This window comes from Simochromis diagramma, unplaced genomic scaffold, assembly GCF_900408965.1.
Source record: "Simochromis diagramma unplaced genomic scaffold, fSimDia1.1 OVJJ01000107.1, whole genome shotgun sequence".
In the NCBI taxonomy this organism is placed as follows: Eukaryota; Metazoa; Chordata; class Actinopteri; order Cichliformes; family Cichlidae; genus Simochromis; species Simochromis diagramma.
In genome coordinates, this window is record NW_024387209.1 from 1,380,516 (window position 1) to 1,397,888 (window position 17,373).

The 17,373-nt window shown below is 42.2% G+C and overlaps 1 protein-coding gene across 3 annotated transcripts in view; it reads right to left on the reverse strand.

The window, feature by feature from the left end:
* LOC120746267 (kalirin-like) overlaps window positions 1-17,373 on the reverse strand; it is a 59,745-nt gene that overhangs the window by 32,484 nt on the left and 9,888 nt on the right. For 2 of the 3 annotated variants that reach the window (XM_040051665.1, XM_040051664.1), the window contains exons 2-33: window positions 17,119-17,193; window positions 16,893-17,007; window positions 15,255-15,447; window positions 14,183-14,406; window positions 13,622-13,946; window positions 12,839-12,961; window positions 12,558-12,749; window positions 12,315-12,446; window positions 12,096-12,230; window positions 11,910-12,002; window positions 11,516-11,638; window positions 11,322-11,438; window positions 11,158-11,232; window positions 10,947-11,069; window positions 10,771-10,823; window positions 8,723-8,870; window positions 8,442-8,638; window positions 8,251-8,348; window positions 6,063-6,226; window positions 5,852-5,971; window positions 5,180-5,259; window positions 4,590-4,728; window positions 4,209-4,343; window positions 3,466-3,628; window positions 3,198-3,313; window positions 2,643-2,765; window positions 1,804-1,986; window positions 1,311-1,447; window positions 1,154-1,220; window positions 939-1,048; window positions 670-739; window positions 492-581 (exon numbers count right to left, since the gene is read on the reverse strand). In XM_040051665.1, coding sequence (XP_039907599.1) covers window positions 492-581; window positions 670-739; window positions 939-1,048; window positions 1,154-1,220; window positions 1,311-1,447; window positions 1,804-1,986; window positions 2,643-2,765; window positions 3,198-3,313; window positions 3,466-3,628; window positions 4,209-4,343; window positions 4,590-4,728; window positions 5,180-5,259; window positions 5,852-5,971; window positions 6,063-6,226; window positions 8,251-8,348; window positions 8,442-8,638; window positions 8,723-8,870; window positions 10,771-10,823; window positions 10,947-11,069; window positions 11,158-11,232; window positions 11,322-11,438; window positions 11,516-11,638; window positions 11,910-12,002; window positions 12,096-12,230; window positions 12,315-12,446; window positions 12,558-12,749; window positions 12,839-12,961; window positions 13,622-13,946; window positions 14,183-14,406; window positions 15,255-15,447; window positions 16,893-17,007; window positions 17,119-17,193 — 4,238 coding nt within the window. The remainder of the gene's footprint in view (window positions 1-491; window positions 582-669; window positions 740-938; window positions 1,049-1,153; window positions 1,221-1,310; window positions 1,448-1,803; window positions 1,987-2,642; window positions 2,766-3,197; window positions 3,314-3,465; window positions 3,629-4,208; window positions 4,344-4,589; window positions 4,729-5,179; window positions 5,260-5,851; window positions 5,972-6,062; window positions 6,227-8,250; window positions 8,349-8,441; window positions 8,639-8,722; window positions 8,871-10,770; window positions 10,824-10,946; window positions 11,070-11,157; window positions 11,233-11,321; window positions 11,439-11,515; window positions 11,639-11,909; window positions 12,003-12,095; window positions 12,231-12,314; window positions 12,447-12,557; window positions 12,750-12,838; window positions 12,962-13,621; window positions 13,947-14,182; window positions 14,407-15,254; window positions 15,448-16,892; window positions 17,008-17,118; window positions 17,194-17,373) is intronic. The other variant, XM_040051666.1, reaches the window with a different exon arrangement.

Sequence of the window (17,373 nt, forward strand, 5' to 3'; positions counted from 1 at the left end):
TGACTGATGGAGTGTACTTCTGGTGTGGTGGAACTAATCTCTGGGTTGGTTGATACTTTGTTTTGTCTCTTGGGGAACGGTAATGACAAAACTGCTAGAATCACAGATATCTGAATGTTGGGCTCTAAATGAGACAACTGATCCCAGGTAGAACTTATTTTTTTCCACAGTGAATTGAGGGAGCTTGGTTTCGCCAGCTTAGTTTACATTTCTGTGGCATTAAGTGTCACATTCACAAATTTCCAACCCCAAAGTTTCAAAGTCTGCTGAAGAAGATGAAGCTGCCAGGTTTTGCTTGACATGAGTCCAGAAAACACAGGAAAGTCGTAAACATAGCTGTGTTTTAGTGAAATCCAAACTTGCTTTCATTGATGAAACTCTTATATATTTAAAAAATAATATTTGGAATGAAGATAAATAAAGTGCTACCCAACTAAACTACTGGCTAATATTAGGTTGTTAAGTTGATGTTTGTGGTGTTTGAAAAAGACCTCAAAGAACGCCACGCCATGTTGTTGGATGAGTAAACTGGAGTCTGGTTTGTTCCTGCAGTACGTCACGTACATGTGGAACTTATCGGCCTGATAGGGAAATAAACACAGATTAATCATTAGCTCCGTAGGTTTAAAATAAATAATCAACTTGAAATCTAAAAAAAAAGAATCATACCCAGGTGACAAAGCAGTGTCCAACATCCTCAGGAAGCTGTTCATAGTTTTCCAGCTCCTTCAGGAAAATACTGCAAAAACACAGAGAAAATATTAATTTTCTCTAAATGTATTTTAATATTCTTTTAATCACAGTTATGGACCTATGATATCTAAACATGTAGTTTGGAGATGTTTACAACTCATAGATGTCCTGGATGTTTCCTAATGTAATACATCCATTAGAATATTGCAGTGTTATCGCACATTTAGCAGGATATTTAGTGGTACCTGTTGTGGAACTCGTAGATATCCTGGATGTTTCCAAACACAATATCGTCCTTGTTTACAAGGCCAGGCGGGACGTCCTCTGAGCCGCTCGTCATCTCCCACAGGTATGTCTGCAGCAGGTAATCGTATTAACAGCAGGAAGTACAATTTAGTATTATGTAGTACTGTGTTGCGTCACATCCAGTAATCAGAACCCACGAATTCTGAAAATATACCTCAATACACTCCTGCAGATCTCTGACATAGACTCTTTCTGTCTGAAGGAGCTCAGCCATGATGTACCTGAGGACACACACAGGTGTTATCAGAGTACAGCAGTAGTACTGCTACCAGTAATATCTATACTAATATCAGTAATATCAGAGTACTCACTCTTTCTTGCGGGCGGAACGTCTCTTCTCATCGCTGACTTGGTGGCTCGGATCGGACAGGTTGACTTCGGGGTCGGAGTCTGACAGACTGTTGGGGATCAGCTCGAGCTCCAAGTCCTTATTATCCTGAGAGGAAAACTATACAAAGTAAACTCACTAAAACACACATACATTTATATTTATTTTTAATATACATTTTCTAAATCTTAATAATCATAGAAGTACAGCAACAGATCTGCCTTCTAATTTCACACATTTGCAGCTTGTATGTTGCTAATAATTCAAAAAGCTGCATTTGTATGATATAGTCCTTCAAATTATTCAATCATAACCTGTTTTACATGGAAATAAACTTTAAATGCAAAGGTTCACACATAAGTAAATGTTGATGTGTTTATTGCAAAAACACTAAGAATCACATCTCACTCACTCACATGTTTTCGCTTTCAAATGTGGAGAGTTCCTGCTCCACAGTCAGTACTTGTGTCGTTTACCTGCGAGCAGCCTCCCAGTGCCGTCTCCAGCAGGTGCCGGTACTGCCCCATCCTGACGGTGAAGTCCCGGTAGCGTTTGTCAACCGTAGAAACACAACGACGGAGCTCAGTGCGGTGGGCGTGGCCTTTAGCCAGCATGCTCTCGGCCAGCTGTATTAGCAGGTGAACCTTTTCCTGCGTATGCTGACAGAAACAAGGTCATAGTTTAGTTAAATTCAACCTCACAACAACATGTGGCTTGCTAGCACTTTTCCTGATTTTAATCATATTCAGGACACAAAATGGAGCTGGGAAATACTTTAATATCCATAAAAATGGTAAATCCAACTGATTTTCTGAATTTTGTTGGGTTGTTCTACGTCTCTCGTGGTCTCTTTGTAGCTGTTCAGTATCTCCTTGATCACAATACGTCTCTTAGCGGTTGTTTTGCATCTCATAATGGCCTTTTGTTTCTCTTTAAGGGATTTTCTGGCATCTTTCTCTGTGCACAAACAATCAACACTGAAGAGTAAAGTGCTCACCTATTAAGACTTAGTCTGCATTATGAGAGCATATGGTTTCTTTGACTGACAGGTGGACTGGTACACAGATGGCCTTAGTTCATAGCTGTTTGCTGCTCTGCTTTTGTGAGCATCAAACAAAATATTAACAGTCTTTTCAAACAGATGCTTTGGCTAGAGGGTCATTGGCCCCTCAGCGTGTGCATCATAAGGCTGCTGAGCAATCCAAACATGAGCTCAGACTACATTAACTAATTAATTATCTTACTAGGAAGTACTGTTCATAGAAAGTGATAAAAATATGATATACATTTCAATAAACTATGGAAAAAAACACACCTTGGCAGAAATGCAGAACTCCCTGTGTTGGATCTGCAGTTCTTGCGTCTCAGCCACTGTCGCCCCAGGTGATGTGTGTGTGGCCAGGTAGTGGTCCCCTGACTGTTGTAGCCAATCCAGAGCCTGCAACAAAAAGACACATTAGACAGATGTCCTTCAACAACTCAAAGTCAGCATTTCCAAAATATGATGCGAACACCCAGAGAGTATGCGAGACTTTTCATGCAACACAATTACTGTGTTAACTGATTAGTATTTTGACCTACTCAACAACAGAAAACTGAAAAATGCATCATGCTGGACAAAACAACAGCACAATGTTTCAAATGACAAAATATTTAATTTACTATCATGTAAGATTGAAAAAGGAAGCAACTTTGTATGCTTGAGAATCAAAGTTGTTAGATACAGTAGCTTGTCTGTTGAAACAGACCACATGAGCCAGCTGTCAGTGGTCATAATGTTATGTTACACCCGATCAGTGTATATGATTTGCTGATTTTGTTGTTAATGAGCATGAATAACAGTGCTAATAATTTAGCAGACCGCATCTACCTGCTGAGCGTGGCTCTGGAACATCAGATACTGCTGGCATTGATCCAGTCTACGTTTCTTTAAAGTCCAGAAATGAAGAACTCTGTTTTCTCTCTGGAGGAGCTCACTGAGGATACCTGAGTGCACAGACACATCTGGGTAAGTCGAATTACCACTATAGTTTACCATTAAGTGTGGTGTTCCTCAAGAAGTGATCCCAGCTCCACTGTAATTCTGTATTTACACCAACAAATGCTTGAATATTTCTCATGTATATATTTTTGTTCACCTTTGACCTGTTGCTCGGGCACCCTGGAGTGCCCAGTGACCTCTGCAACCCCTGTTACCCCGGAGACGGTGACACTGTGTCCAGAGATGGTCGCCATGGTGACACTGTTACGGTGAATGTACTTGAGGAACACTTCGGCGTTCCGTCTGGCCAGAGTGCAGGCCTGTCGATGACCAACACCACAGACATTATGAGAAAAAGACATGGCACTCGAATAAGCCCAAATATATCTATGATCGATCATTACTGCCGACAGTTTCAGCATTGTGGGAGGCTTGGCTCACTCCATCCAAAATCAAACTTTATTACCAGGTTTAGTAAAGTTTAACTTGTCATTTTCTCCACAAGCACTTACAAATAATTGCTCAAATAGTTACCAAGATGCATGCCAAGTAGAAAGACTTGATTAGGGAAGTACTTTGATAACACTTGTACGATTGCCCCAGATCGTACAACTTTCATAAATGCTCTGGTCAAAATAAACAAATGAGGACAACTCATGCTGGATGTTTTGGGACTGCTAAATTTAATACAATGAGAACTTTCCATGACCATTGAACAAGAAAAATGTTCAAAATAAATAAATGTATTCAACTTTATTCAAGTATCCTATTAATAGGATATGTCACTAAAGCCTGCCCATGACCGATTACAGCAGTTGATTGGACTTGTTTTCAGCGTAAAATATTAGCAATGCTCAGCTTCTATTTTGGAGTTTGTGGTGGTTTTCCAGAGCTCCTCACCTTCAGAAACGCCTCCTTCTGTTCCATGTGTTTGCTGATGAGTGGCACCAGTTGCTCCGGCTGTCTTTCTCCTCCTGCACACCAGTCCTCCTCCCTGCGGTACTCCTGCTCCAGACTCTCCAGGACACCACACACCTGGAAACAGGCAGGTACACACTTGAAGAAACACAGTATACTACAAATTTTCCGGCTGACTGTAGTTTAAATTTTAAATATTTGCACAACCTAAAAAGTAAGTTTGTAAAAACAATGTGTTCTATAGTTAAAGTATTACAATTATTTTTCATTTAAGATAATTATAATATATTACGAGTTTGCTAACCACTCGGTTAAGTTCTTGGCACCGTTTATTTATCAGACGCAGTTACAGTCTCTCGTTACCTGCTGTGATGTCCTGTAGAAGGCAGCAGATGCGTTAACTAATTTAAGTCTGTCTTCAATCCTCAGCATCAGAGTCTGCCAGTGTAGCGCCACCGTCTGGGCACAAGACCTCACTGCATCTGGGTCATAATGACCTGACCTAAGGAGGAAAGCGCAGATGTCAGTTGTTAAACAGACTAATGGCTGGCCTTCCTGAAAAAATGCAACATTTTCATCATTTAACGTTAAATAATGAAAATGAATATTATAAAAATGATTCTTTTACAGTTTGGGAAATGTGAGCTCTCTCTAACACAGAACACCAGAAGGTGACAGATGATCAAAGCTTTTGCTTTGATTGATTCATTTCCGGAAATATTGTGAAGTATAATATAATTTTATGAATTACAATAACAGTTAGCAGTACATACATGGGGTTATGTAACTTTTGTACAAAGGGTTACTATGTACTTGATAAAGCATTGCTATGTCTGTATTTAAGACTTTATAAAAATGTTTTTAAGCCAGATTTTACTGGAAATTAATGAGACCAGTGGTTAATAATTTGATATTTGCAGCTAATTAGCATTAATAATAATAGATTAACTAACCTGACCAAGAGCTCTGCTCTCTGCTGCAGAGCCAGGGCCACCTGGTGGGTCCTCTGCAGGGAGTCAGCATGAAGGAGAGACTGGAGAAAAAGACAAGGCACAGCACATCCACTTCATTTCCGTTAATCCGTCGGGAGGACTTTGTGTGTGAGAGTCCCTGTTGTTGTGGTAACCTCTAAAGCTGACTGCTGTGATGGACTGCAAACACATCAGACTCATCCTCTGCATGAGGGCAGGGTCATTTATTCGCTGTCATGCAGGGTTTCCCACAGGAATCCATTTAGCTGAGCTGGTAAGCTGCTCAGATTTTGATGCATTTCATGTTGTGATAACCTGAAGTCTGAAGAACAGTCACACATATTTACATCTATACATCTATATGTAAATTACTCAGAAAGGGCAATGTTATGGTAAGGCTATAAATACTTTCTTCTTAAAATACTGAACAGATATTTTTTTAGTGTTTGTTACTGTCTTGTGTTTTTTTTTTTTAGAAAAACTGTTAAGAGATGTTTCTATATTTTTTTCTGTAGAGTGGAGAAAATCCATATTTATATGCTGTTTAGAAACCTGATATCTTAGCATAGTTTTGATGTAGAAGCCATTTAATAATTCTCCTTTTTATTACTTCTTCTAATTGGAGTGTACAGTTTGCATATTGTGTGCAATAACCTCTATGGCCTGTTGGAGGCGCTCATGCTCCCTTTGCAGTTGCTCAGCTTCAGACAAACAGCTGGAATTCAACATGCAGGAAGATAACATGACCTCCCCCTCAGAGATCCAACCCAGCACCTGAGACAGATACACAGGGACGGATACAGGTCAGCATCATCACCTTTAGTCCCCACTTGGCAGCTGGCACATGTTCATCTGTGTGTGTTACCTGTTTAACCTGGCTCTGCAGGTGTCTCAGCTGCAGATTCTGTTCCAGATGTGTGTGTATGAGATCTGCAATCTGCTGCAGCTCCTTCTGTTTCTCCTGCAGGAGGTGCTGCAGCTCCTCCACCTGAGAGGAGATTCCTCCTTCTGCCTCAGACAGCTCGATACCTGACACACACACACACACACACACACACACATACAGATACACATTTTAGACCTAGACGGCGTTTTGGCTGCTAACATCCCCACAAGTACATTAAGACAGCTGTTTGTGTATATCTCTGTTCATATGTGTATGGATGCATGAACCGATGCAGGGTTTTGTCTGTGTGTCTCCATGGCAAATTCAATACGCTGGTTTCTATGGGGACCAGCTGTGTGCTTCAGAGAACAGTTTCCATGGCAACCCCATCCCCCTTTCCCCCCCCCCCCATTATCCTCGGTGCCCCCCCCCCCTTTCTCCCTCCTAATATCATCACTGTGTTACTGAAGTGGTCAGACGGAGGCTACGCAGGAGCATGAAATGTGCTGACTGATTTCTATTTTATTCTGCTGCATTCAATTCTCTTCTATTCTGTGGAGGTTAAACATAATCAACATGCCATTGTATTGCAACTGTCCTGCACTATTCTGCTTCGTGCCCGTTCGGCCTTTTGCCAGCTTTGCTGTTTGACGCCATCAAAGCCCTCATTAGCCCCTCAAGGAAAGCCAAAACCCCCTCAAGTACAGCTACAAGCCCTGGATTGAAACCAGAAAACCTGGAAGCACTTCAAGGACCACATAGCCTGTTTCAGTATCATCACTACCCCTTCAGTTGTCTCTGCAAACCAACCAGTCCAACAGAACCTTTTAAAGACAGGATTCTCAAAGTGTGACTGGAAACAACTTCTTCGGTCCTTGACTAAATGAAAAATGAAATACCTGAATTTAATTCAGTCACACTGCATTTCATACTCAGCAGCAGCAGTACTTTATTGCAGACATTACAGAACATGCAAAAGTTTTTTTTAACCACTTAATATTCTCGCAGTGAACAGCGACCCATATAGAGTTAGGTTTATTGTTTGGGTTTGGTGAACGTCCACCCAAACTATAAAACATTTGAAATGTCTGAAATGTTATAAAACAATTGAAATGTAACATCTATTTGGCTAAAACCAACCCCAACCCTGACCCTAGACAGGTCAGTACTGAGCTGGTGAAGTTCAACGGTTAATATATAAAGCTGGTGTAAACAAATATAATATCCACCTTGCTGGTTAAAGAAATTATAATCCAGGTCAAATATTAGAATTATCATAATAATCATAAAGCAACCTCTGAACTGGCAAATTTCAAAAATTAATACTTGTACTTGGAAACCTATTTGGGTACATAACTGTCAGGGATCTCTGGAACCTCGAGTACCTTCAAATGATCACCAGATGCCCAAGATATCTGGAGCCCCCTCATGGAAATGTTAAAAATCACAACCCACAATTACTTCAGAAACTACTGAGCCCCACAGGGCGACACTAACTAAAACACAGAGGGCATGATTAAATGTCTCAAGGTCCTTTCTTTGAGGGAATATCCCCAGCCACTAGCAATCTTCTTTAGAAATCCCTTAAAGAATAATTAAATAAATAAGCAAAATCCAATTAAGGGATTTCCACAATCCCCTAAGTAACTTCTAAACACACTCAAGGATCACTAGAAAACACTTTAAGACACCTGGAGCACATCAGTGATACACTATCAGAAATCAGTACCACTTACTTATAACTATGGGGAGCTCATGAGGGCTTTGGTCTAGCGTGGCATTATTCATGGTGTCCATACACAGATCTTAGAATCTCTTAGGTATTGTAAACCACATTACCCGGATTTTATTAAATACCTTTATGTCCCCAAACCCTATCTCTGGAAACTATAGAGAAAACCTCTCAGCTGCTAACAATAAAACCCCACTAATGACTGAAGAGCCCCTAAACTAAAGTATTTACTGCAGCCCATTAATAACCTCTTAAATTCAAAATTCATATCACCTTTCATTTCTTGTGCCTTACCACAGGACTCAATCTTGGGTCCCCTTTTCTAAGCCGACATTACGTCACTGAAGAACATGATGTATGTTTCTGTCGATATGTTTCAGTTTAATTGACTGCCTCAGCCAGCAAAAGTAAACTACATGAGAGTGAATTTCTTACCTGATGCCACAACCTCTGTGATGTACTGTTGAAGGTCATGGCCTTGCTGGATGACCTCATAAATCATGTTGTTCATAGCCAGCCTTCGTTCCATGTGCCTGCAATTCAATCACCAATCTATGAATCAAAGCCTGCGTCAAGAGTCATCATTGTGTCGAGTGAGGGCGATGACATCATCTTGGCCTGCTTACCTGTGAATGCGCTGCTGTGCTAATGTTAGTGCCTCGGGGGTCGCCTCCACTAGACGTGACTGACCCAGTGCTAACTTATCCTGGGCCAGCTTGTCCTGGTTTGCATCTGCTAGCCTTGTTGATGCTATTTTCTCGGTGGAGAAGTCCTGGGACTGTTTCTGCAAGTCTTGTTTCCAGGCGTCCATTTCCCCAGTAACCTGGAAAACACAATCATGAAGTTCACCTTTCCAACCTCACGCAAGGAGGGAAAATTTGTATGGAAAAGTAGAATGTAAATGAACCTCCAGCGTGCACTGCTGCAATATGCGCAGCTGTAAGTAAACATCAAGTCGGATCTTCCTCTGATGGAAAAGTTCCTCCAACTGAACGTGAGACTCCTCCAGCTGTTGCAGCACTGACTCCACATGGGCCACCGAGCTGCCCTGGGGCCTGAAACAAACCCACCCACTCGTTATAGGAATATGTAAACATTCAAAAAGCTACAAATAAAAATGCCCTGACCTGAAAAAAAATACATTCTTGCAGGATATACAAATCGAAAAACAAATGCACCTACACACATTAGTCAAATCTTACACAAAGGCACCCACCAACACCCAGTGCAGGCCTCTGAGTTTGCATGAACACTGAAACAAATACACAGGCTGCAAAACGCCATAAAGAACAAACACAAAGTCTATGTAAACCTGAAAACAAACACAACTATAATTATAATAGAAATCAGCATCACACAGGCCTCTTAACTGCCCTGTCTAGTGAAAACAAATGCCAACACAACAATTAAATCCACAAACAAACACAAGAGTGTAAGGGTCATATATAGATCATTATATACTGTACTCATGGAACATTTGGACTCTTTTCCCCCAGGAAATAAGAATTTAACACTTTATTATTGTTTATTAGTTCTGTGTGTAGTAATAAACATTTTCATCCATACATTTTTTACCCACTCATGCAGGACTGGCTAGTTAGGACATCAATTTAAGCAGACTCAAAAACCCAGCTACCTCCTCCAGCACCTAGATTCTGCCCCCAGGGTCTGCTCCTAATTGGACATGCACCTTAAAGGCATCCAGGAGGTGTCCTAGTGAAATACCAGAACCATTTCAACTGGTTCTTTTAATAAAAAGGAGTAGTGAGTCTCTTCTGAGCTCCTCTCTAATTACCTCACCCTATTTCAAAAGGGAGAGCCCAGACACACTCATTCTCATCTCATTATTTCGATCACTGCCCACAGCTGGTGGTCACAGGTGAGCGCAGGAATGCAGATCAAACAGTAAATCAACAGCTTTACCTTTATGGTCAACTGTGTTTTTACCACAGAGACCAGTTCATTTTCAATTCATGAATTTCTTAATTTCTCCCAAACACAAAATTTGTCTTGCAATCAATTCCACACAAACTTAACATAATCTACCTCCGTGGTTTTCAGACTTTTTGTTTTCAATGCACACCAAGGGGCAAGCGAAATTTCAAAGCTAAGATGTACTTATACCCATAAACAACTGATCCATATGATCAATTCTTCTGACTTCACTATTTAATCAAACCAGTCTTGGGCATGATACATATTTTGTAGTGAACTCTACAAGCGTGCATACACATCCTTATCACACAGTTTCAGATAAAGCAACAAACAAGCAGTCTTACTGCCTCAGGTTTTGATACAGCAAACTTTAGAAGTGGGTAAAGTTTCTCTTTGAAGAATGTTTGGTTTCCAGTTGCCTCTTAGGCTCACTCAGCACCATGTCGGCATTTGTTAACATCTCCCAGCAAATAATCCACTTCGGGTGAAGGCTGTTCTTGTGATTTTAAGCACAATATTGTGTTTTACCTCATCAGAAAATAGTTCTTCTCACTATCAGTTGGGGCCTTTGATATACTAATACAGTCTTCATTTTCATGCATCACTTCTTGTACAGATACGGTAATCACTTTGTTTGATACAAATTCCTAAGGTGCACATTAACATTCTGTATAATCCAGAAAATAAAAGCACCTGCGTAATCCACATAGAAGAGAAAACAAACAAACCCATACATTTCACAAAACTCGAAAAACAAACACACACACATTCCCCATAATCCAGAGAAAACCCACACACATTCTACGTGACCCGAAAAACACAACATTTGGTTCACAAAGTTGGTGCATATGGACTTTCTAAATAATCAAGTAAAACAAACAAAGCCACACAGACCAGACCAGACAGGTTCAGAGAGCTGTTTGCAGAACACATCTAGATCTTCAATAATGACATGCACTAGTAAGCAGTGCAGCACTGTGGCTTAAAACAAACACACCCACTGTGTATGTGTGTGTGTACCTCAGTTGCAGGATGAGGTCTTCTCCCTCCCGGATGACACTCATCGCAGCTTCCTGTAGGTCAGGGTTAGAGCTCGGGTTAGTGTGAGGGTTAGAGGTGAACAGGGGTCAGGTGCGGGTGTTAGGTTGTTATGACGGGGTTAGACTTAAGGTCAGAGGTCACAGCTGGGCTGTTACCTGTGTGTTGGCCTGTTGCTGCTGCTGCTGGCTTATGAGAGTCTGAAGAGCCTCCACAGTGTCTGGGCAGACGAGGACATCTGAGGAGAGCTGTTTCTGGAGTCCATCCATCCACGCTGAGAGCTGGAGGAGAAGAAGAGAGGAAGACCAGCTACTGTTAATAATATTACCTCTGACGAGTGGTTACAAAGTGTGTGTCAATGTGTATTACCTCCTTTGTATGCGTGTAGAAAGACACAGCGAGATCCAGCAGCAGCTTCCTCTGTTCAACACGCTGGATAAAGGCCTGTGATATGTAAACAGTGTAAACCACACATTCACAGCATATAAACTACAACACAGCCCCGCCTTCTCCCCTCCCTTCAACAGACTCACCTGCATGCGGAGCTCCAGGTCTCGGGCCGCCTGGTAAATCTCCTCCTCTTCACACTCTCCAGACTGAGCCAGCTGGTCTGCTGCCTCCAGAAGCTTCTCCGCGTTGGTGTATGTGTTCTAAGAAAGAGGAAGAAATTAGCACGCTGCAGCTGCACTTAAAGATCAACTATATGTGGGTCTTGAGCCTACGGTACCTGTGCGACCTGCTGGAAGTCGTCGTGGCGTTTCTGCAGCGCTCGTGCTCGGTGCAGAGATTTCCCCACGCCAGTGTGTTTGTTCAGGAAAACCTCACCATGCTGCTCCACCCAGTCCAACACCTGGGAGACAGACATGTGGAGGTTAACCTGAATCTCAGATCTTTTTTCTCCTGAGCTCAGAATTTTTGAATGGTACACAACTTTGATTATACAAATGCACAAAAATATCTAAGATTTTAGATAATTTATAAAACAAAGAAACCCAAACATTTAATATAATGTGTGGCTATAAGAATTTTAGTTTGGACATTGAAGTGGATTCTTCAGAATCTGGCTCTGAATATACATCCATATTCCAAACTGGATCAGCATCTACATTTTTTGGTCATACCTGTTTAACATCCTGCTGAAACACACACAGCTGCAGGCGCTGATGGAGGCGGAGCTTGCGGTGTTGCCATGCCCTCTCCACTTCATGGTGACCCTGCAAAACAGAGGACAGTCTGTATCACTCCACGTATCTTGCTGTCTGCACATTGGATGTGGAGGATGTGAGACAGGTCACGGAGGGACATACCTGCATCACTTGGTGGAGAACTCCCATGATGCTGTGTGTGGCGGCAGTGAAGTCAGGTTTGGGCACTGATTCGTCAGAATCTGATGCTGGGCAGCGCTGGAGGACATCCAGTAATGCTTTACCGCTCTCGCTGACCTGAAGAAGGACAGGTGTTGATAAACAAAGAGACAGACAGCTGTCTAGCACACACAGGATTTGAGAGCACAGACAGGCATGTACCTGTGTGTAGTTTGCAGAGATCTCTTCATTGAGCTCCTGGTGTTTTTTGACAGCAGCTTCCAGCTCTGCTGTCGCCGATGGCAGTGACCCTTCAGAGCACACTTGAACCCAGCCCTCCACCCGATGCAGGAACTAAACAGGGAGAGACAGACAAGTAGGTTTTTTGACATGAGAACATCACCTGACTGTTGCAGTGTCATATAAGAGGAGACAAGTATGGTAATATAAATCAATACGGGTCACCTGTTCTGCCCCCTGGTGGAAGCCGGTTGCCATGGCGAGCGTGTTGCTGCGCTCTTCCAGTGCCGTGGTCAGGGACTTCCAGTCTTCCTGTAATTTTGACGAAACCATGGCGATCCGTTCTGCACCATAATGACCAGCCTCTGCGAGCCTCGCCGCCACAGTGACAACGCTGTCCACGTTCACGCTGCCATTCTGCACAAACACAAACATGTCGATTCAGCTCATTAAAATCACTCTGTACATAAACACACACACAAATACATGTGCACTCGCTGACTGACCATGCAGTTGGCGGTGAAGTGCTGGTGTTGTGTCTGGAGGTCTACAGCGTGCTGGTGGTTCTGACCGACCTCCACCAGGCTCTGCATGAACAGCTCTTTACTGTGACCGATCCACTCGGACATCTAAGACAGAGGGAGACAGAAAGGTTAGCATCCAGCTATCTGTCCAGGATGCTAAGGTTGATGTGAATAAAACAAAAGATTAAGAAGCGTTAATGTAAGGGACATCAAACTGAAAGTGAGAGATTGAAAACTTAAATTTGATGGACACAATACATAATACAATGAAATGCAGAGCATCATAAAAGATGGCAAACTTGGTGCAAAAGTTATTGCATTTAATTTAAGCACCATGAAACTCATTACAAACTTAATGTAAAGGATGCCAAACAATGTGTGAAAAAGCGAGGTTAGGCAATGCAAAAGTAGCTCAAAAAACCATTTCCAGTGTTACCATCCAGAGGCTCAACAGACATTAACTCTGCGAGAAGGATCGTTATAAAATCTTTATTCATTTCTGTACTTTACTCTAAGGGCTGACATCTTCTCCTGCCTGAAACACATGTCACCTAATTTGCAACATGTCAACTGTGATTTGCAGCTTTGTTCTCATGAAAACAAACATGATGTTTGTCGACACATGGGAGAACCCCCCAGAACTTAAGTCAGTCTTTCGAGAAATGTGACAGCACGTACATTAACAGAGCAAACAAATTTTTTTTTTTTTCATTCTGCTTCCAACCCGTTAGGTTTCATACTTGCTTATCACAACATAAACCTCACCTTGGTGGCGTCCTGCTCAAAGAGGTGTAGCTGCAGCGCCTGGTCCAGGTGCAGCTTCTTGTCACTCCAGCTCTGCAGGAGGTGGGTGCGAGCCGCCTGCAGTCGGTCCAGCAGGGACGAAACCTTTGGAGCCACGCTCTGGAAGTCCGCCCCACCTGAGAGCCAGCTGCCATGGCTGCCGCCACCCCCACCACCTTCATTAGAGGTGTCACCGTGTGAAGGGCCAAGGCGCATACGTTGGAGTAAACACCGGCCTTCTCGGTCAAGTGCATCAACTGGTGCTGTGGCAATAGTATTACGGAGACGACCATGTTCCTCAAGAAGTCTAGAGAGAGAAACATGGAGGGAGACTTGGCTTTAATGACCTTTGAAAGAGCTAATTTGCCAAGAAGGTTTGCAGTTTTAAAGGAAGTGTTCCAGATCCACACCAAAATCTAACGGGTGCTTTCTTTGCCTGTGCGCCAACTCGGAAGTTTCATGAAATCTCACTGGAATTGTGTGTAATTTTGTAGGTAAGCGGTTAAGATTATATGGTAAACACGAGAGAAAAAAAACACTCACTTGCGGGCCTCATCAACATCCTGCGGCTCTGGTATGCGGTTCAGTCCGGCCTCTAGCTGTTCCAGCTGGGCCAGCAGCTGTGTGGCGGCCCCTGAGAACTCCTCCAGGCCCAGGCGTAGCTCAGTCCACTCTACATGGTCATACTCCAATGAGCCGCCGAGGTCAGAGGTCAACTGGGAGGGGTCGACAAGCCGGGACAGACCCTCCACGGACACCAGGCTTGTCTGGAGACAGAAACAGGTTACTGCATACTGCAGGGGAATGTCAAGAACTGAGTAGTTGTACTATAGACAGGAGAACGGTGGCTAAGCTGTCATCCCTGATGGACAACATCTCCCACCCCATGCAGGAGACTCTGACAGCACTGAGCAGCTCCTTCAGTGGCTGCAGCACCCACGATGTGGGACGGAGAGATTTCGCAGGTCTTTCCTCCCCACTGCTGTTAGACTCCACAACAAAGACTCCAATTGATCAAACACACACATCCACACATGTGCAATAACACTAAGTGCAATACTCTTTTTCTGACAAAGTTGTATTTTTACTCAGTTGTATAAAGCATTTGTATTCTATTTTTATGCTATTGTATATTTTATTCTATTTATTCAACGGTATATAGTATTTTATTTTATTCTATTCTGTACAGTTGTGTACAGTATTTTATTCTTATTGTATTCTAATTTTTGCTATATAACTTTTGCACTGTCCACTTCCTGCTGTGACAAAACAAATTTCCCACGTGTGGGACTAATAAAGGTCATCTTATATCTTATCTTATAGTACACACAGGTTGTAAGTAGTAGCAGTAACTTCTGTAACATGAGCACTTCATTTAGGTGTAGTGTTAGTATGTGATAAAGGGGTAATTTTAGAAGAACATCTAACATTAGTGGTTTTTCACTTGGGCACAGTAGTCAGTGGAGCAGTACTCTTCTTAGCAGTAGTAATACTTCATTTAAAAGTCAGTGCACTCAGTTTAACAGTACTGCCTGTAGAAGCGCTTCAGGTGGCATCAGCAGGAGAACTGGCACTTAAGGTAATGACAGCTGATCTTCACTGTGCAGTAACGCACCTCGAAGCTGAGCTTGGCACTGCCCAGGTTGGTCTTGTGTTTCTGCCAGAAGGTGTCAGGTTTGATGAGCAGCGCTGTGTGGATGTTGGAGGAAAATGACTCCTGCAGCGTTCGCAGTACTGGCTTCACACTGTCCCACTTACTGCCGCGCATGTCCACCACCACGGTGAAGCCACGAGCACGCACATCCTCACTGACAGAAAGACACACAGATGCAAAAGTTGGTAATACGATCCAGGTACTATTTTTTCTACAAAGATTTGACCCACGTTAGTTAGTAGTAGTAGCTCCTCCAAGTCTTGGCTGGTTAAGACATTTCTTTAAAGATAGCTTAAGTCAAAGATGCTAAATACTATTTGAGGATATGACTTGATAACTGGAATTTCCTGAACAGGAATTTACACTGTTATTTTTTGGCATTTTACTGGATTTTTTCCTGATAGTGCATTAAAATTTAAAAAAATACAAAATACAAAAGGTTTTACACAGTGCTTCAACAAACAATCAAAAAACAAAATACTCAAACAAAAAGAAAAGGAGAATAAACAAACGCCAGTGACGACTGAGGGAACATATGTAATAAACAGCACATCTGAAAGATGACAACCAGACAAAGGACATAAAAGACAATATCATTTTCAATGACAAAAACCAACTCTATAAAAGTTAAAGTCGTTGACTGTTTCTGTGAGGTCATTCTAGGTGGAGGGGTCCTGCAAAAGCACAATTTTAAAAGGACCCACCCGAGGCTATCAGGCCACAAGCTGGCTCATTTAGTCTCAGCGTTTCTGCTATAAGGCTCGGGGCTAGACATGCTTTAAAAGTGATGAGGAAAATCTTGAAATCAAATCTATAACATGTGGGAAGACAAAAGAGAGAAGCCAGGATCCGGGAGACGTGATGCCATCTGCTAATACATGCCAAGCTGCTGCATTTCAAACTAGAGAGGACAGAACTGCCACGGTCAAGCCCGTAACACTATAAAGGCTTGGATGTGTTTTTCCAGGTGTGAATTTAAAAGCCTTAGTTTAATTTTGAAAACAGGTCTTAATTCGACAACCGTGGGTCGGATCAAACTGAGCTCGTAAATTTCTGGTATTTGTAAACATGGTTTCAAAGAAACTTTCATTTGAGTACTACAGTTTGTAGGATTAAACAATAAGACTGAACTATCTGATTTTCAATTATTCAGCTAAAGAAAACTTTGTATCATCCAACAGTTTTAAACTACAGCTAGGCTTTTGGACAGTTCACCTGTGTGTCGTCTACATAGCAATGAAATTTAGCTGAATAGAAGCTTATAAATACAAAATAAAATAGCACCTAAAAAGGAACCTTGTGTTACTCCACAGTAATTGTAACCTGTAGATGACCTTTAGTTGACTATGTTGACATAAAAGGGTTTTTCTATAAGACTGAAAGCAGCCAACACTTGCTTAAGCCCCTAAGAGCCTTTTGGCCTTCAAAACAGTGAAGGCAGTGAGTCATTACAGAAATCAGTGTTTTTATGATCTATAATGGTAAAATTAACAATCCCAATTCACAAAACTGTGTCTATTCATAACATTTTGACAAAGTATATATACTACGTACCCCAGGCTAACTAATATTTAGGTAAGCTCTGCAAAACAGCTCTACCTGGGTATCGTGGACAGGTAAGTGACCAGCCGACTGAGGTCCTCCTGTTTTATTCGATCATGATTGGTCCTCGCAGGGAAGGTCAGGATTGGTCCACCTCGTTTGTCCCGTCCACCTGGAAAACACATAGAGCAGTTACTCAAACTGAGTTACATGAAGACTAAGCTGGGATAAAACCTGCAGCAGTATTATTGTTTTTCTATTTTCTTTGCTTGTTTGTTTTTACCCGATACGAAGGCCACTTTCTCTCTGAGCACCGTCAGGACATCGACTGCCCGGACACACTCGGCTTTACCAGAACCTGAAAGACAGATAGAGGAAATCTTGAGCTGCTGGCTTTTGTCTAGTCCAGCTAGAGATCTACCACCATAGGAACCCCAAATCAAAGGTGAAACACAAACACTCTTCAAGCCCCCTTTATCAATGGCCTACTTTTTTTCTGATTGGCCAACATGTCTATTGTTGAAATATTTCTAATCAC